General features: G+C 40.1%; 1 protein-coding gene across 1 annotated transcript; it reads right to left on the minus strand.

Moving 5' to 3' along the window:
• Positions 1–245: 245 nt before the first annotated feature.
• On the minus strand, positions 246–6476 carry LOC141913859 (uncharacterized). Its single transcript, XM_074805023.1, has 6 exons — positions 6248–6476; positions 5823–6072; positions 1964–2588; positions 1645–1869; positions 1388–1568; positions 246–724 (listed from the first exon to the last, which is right to left on the minus strand). Exons 1-6 carry the CDS (start codon positions 6474–6476, stop codon positions 246–248), a joined length of 1989 nt encoding a protein of 662 aa, XP_074661124.1.
• Positions 6477–8899: the final 2423 nt, after the last annotated feature.

Raw genomic sequence — 8899 nt, forward strand, 5'->3', positions numbered from 1 at the left:
AAAATTCAGCAACCCAATCTCAGGGTTTCATAACAAAACATATTTACAGCTCAGGCGAATAAAGCAAAATGTTCACCTAAAAACCACCAACAACTTATTCATACTAACTGATTTGCAAAAACCACAAAATCCAATCTGTCAAAACCAAGCAGTAAGTTATCTAACAAATAACTACTCAAACTCAATGATTTTTAACAATCTTTCAACAATGCATAAAACAGATTTGTATACACGAATATTCCAATTCAAATTACATTGAAATTTGATTCATCAGGTACAGGTTTCCTGTAATATTTTCTAAACACTGATAGATTTGACCATCCTGCCGTCTTTAATGTAGATTGTATAGGCGCATTATTTCTTTCTGCCGCCGTAGTTGCCGCTGACCTAGTACTGTGAGGCGTAAAAATGTTCATGTCAACTCCTGCCCTTGTAAGCATTACTCTTATCCACCTTGACAATGTATCTCTACTTATAGGTCCATGTGGTTTCACATATGAAATAAAGAATTGTGTTGTATCACCACGCAATTTTTCTTTTCGATTAAGGTTAACTTTACAATAGTTCACAATACAAAGACGTCTGTCTGGTACATAGGCTTTAAATGTTATCTCGGCCTGATGGAAACGTGGCCTGGACTGTTTTAACAAATCACCAAACCGAATTTTTAACTTGTTTGTGGTAAGCGTTATATTTCTCAAGTCGATCAGATATAGAGACTGTCCTTGTTGTAACCGTTACAACAGTTTATCAAAGCCAGATGGCTATAGTGCGCGTGGACCTGGTTACCACCGAGATCCCGTGTGAACTCGCGTTTCATAATCAATAACACGTGTATTATTTTGTTTCTAACTAGTTTAAGACTGAGCCTGTTCTCTCGTTGTATATTTTAATCCTTTTTATAGTAACATTTTGACAGTTTGTAACATTCTCAACAGATTGTAATCATAATTAGTTCCCAACCTGATTTTGTATAAAAGCCGCAACAAATATCCTGTAAAATCAGTTCATCTATGCAAGCCTGACTGTACACATCTCTCCGCTAAATAAATCGCTATAGTCTGAAGAAAGTCTTAAGGTTAGTCATTTCATGACAAAAGGAACGGCTGCTTCAAGGGACAGGACGACGACTCTGCCTTGCTGCTTCAACCAGGGAACGTAACTCCGGCCGACTCGCTAATTTTGCTTCTGCCTGGTGACCCGCCTGGCTTTGCTTCTGCCTTGTCGACCCGCCTGGCTTCTGCTTCTGCCCGGCCTTTGCTTTGCTTCTTACGTGAACATATACAGTCCTCCTCGCTCGCTTCCTCACTCCCCATCGACTGTCGGTGGAGTGTGCCCGAAACCCCGTGGTGTTGGACCGAGAACTCTCCCAACAGTCCTCGTTGACCAGTTAACAGCGCCAGTAATAAAACAAGCTTTAATGTGAGATCTTTTAGTGACAAACTAACTGCCGGAGACAGGCCTTTCAGGAAATTTAATACTGGTTCCACCGACCAAATAACCCTATTTCTGGGTAAAGCTGGCCTTAAATTAAATATACCTCTCATGAATCGACTAACTATGGGTACCTGACCAATAGGAGTTGGCACTGTAACTTAGGCCTTTAGAATACAACTCAGATAAGAAATCTAATACATTATTTACACTCCCCTCGTAGGGATCAGCATTCCTCGGAGCACAAAAACCGAGCCATTTGCGAATTTGCGTTGAGTATTGATCACGTGAAGACTCTCGCCACGATGCCGTGATAATGACTCTACCTTCCTGAGAAAACATTCCGTCTGTTGTTGTACGCCCGATATCCTCGCCGCGAAAAGATTCATCTTCGGTAGCTCGCTCATCTGTCTCGACGGATGCGTAAGAAGAGTGCTGTGGAAGATAGGAGAATAGGATAATCAATTAGCATGTTTACACATTTAGAAAACCAATATTGTGTAGTCCAAACAGGAGCCACAATGATTGCCTGAGCACTTTTTGCTTGGATTTTTTGTAGCGTCTTGCCCACCAAACAGAAGGGTGGAAACGCATAGACTAACTCTTTATTCCACGGTACAGAGAATGCATCAACTGCTTCTGCCTGTGGATCCGGTTTCCAGGAAAAAAGCCTTGGAACCTTGTGATTATTCCGGGACGCAAAAAGATCAATAGCTGGCTCACCCCAAATTTGACACAACTTTCTAAACACTCTGTCATTCAGGCCCCATTCAGTGTTATCATGGTAAGTACGACTCATAGCATCTGCCTCAGTGTTTAGGGCTCCTGGCAGATAAGCAGCTGTCAACCATAAACCTCTAGCCTTGCACCAAAGCCAAGTTTCCCTAGCTATAGCATTACATTTTTCCTTTCTGCCGCCCATATTATTTAAGAAGGCGACCGTGACTTGATTATCAATTCTAATCAAGATATGAGTATCTGTTTCCGTTTTACACAAAGGTTGTAGGGTGAAAAGGGCAGCTTCTATCTCAAGTTGGTTTATATGTAAAGCTGCTTCCCAGCTAGACCAATTTCCACCCGTCTTAAGATTTCCTCTTGTTCCTCTCCACCCTATGCCACTAGCGTCAGAAGTGAGGAAAATTTCTGCTGGGGGCCTGGAGATTGGGTGGCTTTCATTACATTTTGAGTCCACCACTGCAGATCCTCTCTGCACTCTTGATTGAGTTTCATTTTAGCGTTATAATTTCCAGCAGAATTTTTCAGCTCTCTAGTCTTAAGATTGTCACACCTTCTATAGTATAGTTTGCCATACTCAACGGCCTGAAAACTAGCCACCATCGTACCCACTAGTACTGCTAAGTCCTGTATCTTAATAGACTCTTTCTTGAGGGCGTTGCTGGCAAGTTTCAAAATTTTTTCCCTACTTTCTTGAGTGAGGATATAGTCATTTTTATAGAATCAAAAAACCACGCCAGCAAACGTAACCCTTTGAGCAGGGTCCATCATTGATTTTACAGGATGAGTAATGAAACCTGCGCAATCAGAAACCTCATGGGTATCCCTGACAATCTTTCTGCACAGTTGTAAGGTCTGAGCGACCATAAAACAGTCATCAATCCAGGTAACCAATTGATGACCCTGCTTCCTCAATTGAGAGAGAATCACCTCGACAATTTTAGTGAACAACCTCGGAGCTGACGTTAGTCCGTTCGGCATGGCATTGTAGGAATAGTATTTATCTCTTCACCTGAACTTGAAATATTTTCTAAATTGGTCTGCAACAGGAATACAATAATACGCATCCTTCCAATCAATAGTGGCCATATAACATTTCGGAGTAATCAAGTTAATGGCAGAATCTAGGGTGTCCATCTTAAAATGATGATATACAATGACCTTATTAAGTTCAGTAAGACCTAAGATAACTCTCAAAGAACCATCTATCTTATCTCTAGTAAATATGTTGGATACAAATTAGTCTCGTTCTTTTTTCAACTCTTGAATGACACATTTCTGGAGCATTTTCTCTACTTCCAAATGTATCTTGTGTGACTTGGTGACATCGAAACAGTACGGTTTAGGTTCTCTAACCTGGTTGGGTACATTCTCAAATTCTATTTCGATGCCCCTAACCAACGACAGGATGTGTCGATCAGACGTAAGAGTTTTCCAAAAACCCAAAAACTGAGCAATTCTGCCAGCTTCAAAATTTTTTACATCTGACTGAGCTTTAGCCAAGATGGACACCTTACTTTCCGGTGTTGTCATATCGCGGAAAGACGGAATCGCGGAATTTTCCAAAAACGCGGAATTTCTTCATTTTTACTTTAAATAGTAAACGACTTTTCCCACGGGGATACCCACTGTCGGACAGCGCACCGGACCGATCGATGCAACGAGTTAGGTTCGAATCCCATTATTTTCAGGCAATTTTATATGGAAATATTATATAACGATACCGCTGGCTGGCTGCCACCTGTAGAAGAAGTCGGAATCAAGTGGGGTGAAAGAGACCAGGCACCTAATGTCTATTTCTACTAGGCAAACTTCGGTTATCGAAGTTCATCGACTTTTTGAGAACTTCAGAAACGAATATTATCAGATAAATATTGAGCACGTTCGCGGTGTAGGACCGTAGTTGTAGATGGTTGCAAACATGAAATCCTACGACCAAACAAGTACCGGTTCAAATTCCTTTGAAATTATTATAATTTTACGGCCGTCCAGTACCGGTACCAATAAGATTCTTTTGATCCAAATAATCAGCATAGGGACATATATGTTATAGCAGTCACAAAGTAAACATTAAAAGAAAAACGAAACCATTTTATAATCTTTCATATCATTTCATTCTAAAAGATAAACCACATTCGCTTATAACAACAATGTAGACACACAACACGCATGAACAATCCTAAGCCAGAATGAAATATACATAATGTCTATTTATTTTCGTCTGACATCGATCCAGTTCCACAGTTGTGAGTTAACTCTCAGTTACTTAGAATCAATTCATTTCCAATGTTTTAAATCCAGAGACCAGAGTCAAATCTTAACTCGGAAATGAGTCCTGGAGAATGACCCATGATGTCATCACAAATCCTACGTTTACGTACCATCGATTTGTATTCCTTCAGTTAATGCAGCGATATTCTGTATCACTGAATTCGCAAAGCACGTATTGCCTAGGTTCTCCGCAAAAACCGTAAAGTTTCCCAAGTCTCCGTTTCTACCTAACGCATGCGCATTAGTCAGTGCTGGAATTGCTCTAAGTCGAGAAATCGGCACATTGCGCATGCGGCACTACATGTGAGCTACATGTAACCTTTAAGGACTAATAGTCGCTGTAGTTTCCATTAGGTTCGAATCCCGTAAAAATATTGATCTTATTTACGCTGGTTCATCTTATAAGCGGCGCTATCAGATTCGAAACCCGAAAATTACTGATCGTATTTCAAGCGTTACGACATGAACTTTGATGATTAAAGTGTCACTGGGTTATTGTTTGCCGAGTAAAAAAGTGATAGCATCCCGAATATGAAATAATGAACTTTGATAGCCCCAGGATTTACTTTTAAGTGCTATTAGGTTCGAATCCCGTATGTGTAGCAGAAAAATACATTCATCCTTTATAATATACCGATATATATCTTAGATTTTTAGCTTATGGCAAGACCACTTGAACACCTGTCATTCCCAAAAATACAAATGATCCTCTAAGAGGATCATGAAGAGTCTTAAGTGACCAAACAAACTGCGCCTTCCCGCTGCGCAAAAGTTCACGCAGGTTCATTCCGTTATAGTTCTATGTTTCAGCGTTCTGACATGACCCAGTTTAGGAAAAAATACACATGTAGCGACGCATGCGCACGCGACCAATTTCTGGACTTAGAGGATTTCCCCAACACTTCCTAATGCGCATGCGTTATAAACAGAGACTTGGGAAACTTTACGGTTTTTGCAGGTTCTCCATTATTTGGAACAGTATCGTTAAGTTGTTGACTGGCGATATAATAAATTATCAAATACTAATTCCCGGTGTTGAAAACCTGGGTCCGGTGCCCTGTCCGACAGTGGGTATCCCCGTGGGAAAACCCCGTTTACTATTTATAGTAAAAATGAAGAAATTCCGCGTTTTTGGAAAATTCCGCGATTCCGTCTTTCCGCGATATGACAACACCGCTTATTTTCATCCCACTCTAGATCAAAACTAGTTACCTGCCTGTTAGCTACTTGTTCCTTTCGGCCTTCTTTTTGGTGCCCTGGTTTGGTATGACCTCACTCTGTTGCCGCGGCCTCTCTGGTACTGATGGTATTGTTGGTTGGAGGATTGATGACTGGAGTACTGTTGGCGGGAGCGTTGGTATTGATAATGGTACGCGTCACACCCTCGCTTCGCTAAAAGATGAGGTCTCATTTTATAATTCTGTATTTTAGAGTCACGTTGAGAATACTCTTTGTTGAATATGGCGCCAACTTTAGAGAGGTCATTGAGCTCTTTGACCTTATTTGCCATGTCAACTCCAAATAAAACTTCAGAGGACTCTTTAACACTCTTACTGGCACAAATCGATCGATATCTTGGGTTTATGTGAGGTCTAAGTTCGTAGCGCCTTTGCTCTGCCAACGAGTGTAAGGCTACGCATGAAAGCGCAAACACATCCATCGTCATTTTAACGGCAAGTTTCAGATCAACTTGCTCCTTATTAGCAATTTTTGGAAAATTCCGCGATTCCGTCTTTCCGCGATATGACAACACCGCGGTTAGAAGGCTTGTTTTTATCCAACTTTCTGGTACGGGACCTAGTCTTACTAATTTTAGCGACTGAGGCACACTCCGCGCTCGACTTATTAGCCGAGTCGCCATGATTTTGAGGAAATTGTGAAGGAACACTTACTTCGTCATTCACTGCATTTTTCTCGACTGTTCCAGTCCTCCTAATCTTCGATTCCGACTCTCCGCCAACCGCATTAGCAGTTTGAGATGGCGGCTTGCTAAAAAGCGCCTCAGCAAGGTTAAATTCTTCCATTTCTTTGGCCATGATCGGCACCGGTTAAATTCAAAATGGCGGAGCGGTTCCGACACGCGAACAGTAAACACCAGAAAACAAAATCCAATCGCATCCACCAACAAAAAATTTTGTAACACAATGTCAAACGCCCAGCGTTGCTTAGATGGCCTAACAAGACGATTGCGCCTTATAAGTTAGGTTTTGACACGGATAAACGAAAATTCGATCCCTTCAATCCGAATAATAGAACGACAAAGCACTGAACTTCGCCGGATCAAGCATGCAATTGACTGTCGGATCTACGCATGCGTATCTCATGGAACCTCGTAATGACGTCAGCAGTTAGATAGAATCTATTTTAGCGTGTAACTGTGTCTACGTTAATTTTCCTTTAGTTTGTATCATCTCTGATTACTTGAATTAGTCTCTTTTTCTCTGGATTGTATATATATCTCATAATTTTTGTAGTATCTCATTATTCTTGAAGATGACTATTAGTATATAGTCGAAACGTTGAAAAAACTACCATCTCGAAGTTTCATTTTCGGACCTTTTATTATCATTGGGACTCGACCTCACAACAACTACTCGTGTTGATCTCATTTCAACGATTTAGTACACTACATCTTGTTTTGCATTGTTTAAACTCGCTGAATAGTTCTACACGACAGAAGATTGACGACACCGGCCTGACTTTTTTATATCGCGTACATTTCTTTTTTACGGATGAGAATAGGAACATACCTTTTTGATTGCGAAGTAGTGAGTCTAAATCTCGCTCGCACCAAATGGACCATTGCGCAGCAAACGCGTACACGTACACGTGGCTCCATAGGAGCTTCAACGACGCCAGCCTTAAAGCTCGTGCCACCATTTCGATCATTATCTTTTTAAATCATATCTTACTTTATTAGGGTTTTCTGACTTTCGTCGAAAACCCTCTTGAAATTCTGTTGATTATTATTATTATTATATATTTTCCGCCGATTTCGTCAAATAAAATTCATCTTCATTCAGATTCGGCAACTGACAGCTTCGAAACGAAATGTATAAATTCATACTGTACTAACGGTCTCTCTGAACCAACAGGTTGTCTGAATGTACTTTCCATCCTATTTGAAACTTAAAATTACTTATTAGGTTACTGTAAATAAAGAATTGAATTGAATTGTTAGACAAGCACCGGCGAAATTACAGTTTGTGACGTCATTTAGTAAGTAAATAAAGGAGGGCTCCGAGAATTTCCAAATCACGGGGTACTATACTGGGGTTAGACCATTCAACCAAAAAGCGGATTGCTCCGATAATATCCAAATCATCTCATTTTATTTTTTCCATCGAATACCCGGTAATTAATTTTTCCTTTCGATCACATGCATCCAGAAAACCCGTTATCGCTGCTTTGCAGCTATATTTATTATATATTTTCCGCCGATTTTGTCAAATAAAATTCATCTTCATTCGAATTCGGCAACTGACAGCTTCGAAACGAAATGTATAAATTGATACTGTAATAACGGTCTCTCTGAACCAACAGATTGTCTGAATGTACTTTCCATCCTATTTGAAACTTGAAATTACTTATTAGGTTACTGTAAATAAAGAATTGAATTGAATTGTTAGACAAGCACCGGCGAAATTACAGTTTGTGACGTCATTTAGTAAGTAAATAAAGGAGGGCTCCGAGAATTTCCAAATCACGGGGTACTATACTGGGGTTAGACCATTCAACCAAAAAGCGGATTGCTCCGATAATATCCAAATCATCTCATTTTATTTTTTCCATCGAATACCCGGTAATTAATTTTTCCTTTCGATCACATGCATCCAGAAAACCCGTTATCGCTGCTTTGCAGCTATATTTATTATATATTTTCCGCCGATTTTGTCAAATAAAATTCATCTTCATTCGAATTCGGCAACTGACAGCTTCGAAACGAAATGTATAAATTGATACTGTAATAACGGTCTCTCTGAACCAACAGATTGTCTGAATGTACTTTCCATCCTATTTGAAACTTGAAATTACTTATTAGGTTACTGTAAATAAAGAATTCAATTGAATTGTTAGACAAGCACCAGCGAAATAACAGTTTGTGACGTCATTAAGTAAGTAAATAAAGGAGGGCTCCGAGAATTGCCAAATCACGGGGGACTATACTGGGGTTAGACCATTCAACCAAAAAGAGGATTGCTCCGATAATATCCAAATCATCTCATTTTATTTTTCCATCGAATACCCGGTAATTAATTTTTCCTTTCGATCACATGCATCCAGAAAACCCGTTATCGCTGCTTTGCAGCTATATTTTTCTATCGGAATGCTCCATTTACGCCTACATCGCACCCACTAGAGTCTGAATGGGCGGGGGACTGAATGAATGTTACATGATTGTAGCGAGAAATTGTAGTTTAGAAAGAAAATTACCTCAAGCACCGTGAGTAAAGGGAAA

This window comes from Tubulanus polymorphus, chromosome 12 (assembly GCF_964204645.1).
Source record: "Tubulanus polymorphus chromosome 12, tnTubPoly1.2, whole genome shotgun sequence".
Taxonomy (NCBI): Eukaryota; Metazoa; Nemertea; class Palaeonemertea; order Tubulaniformes; family Tubulanidae; genus Tubulanus; species Tubulanus polymorphus.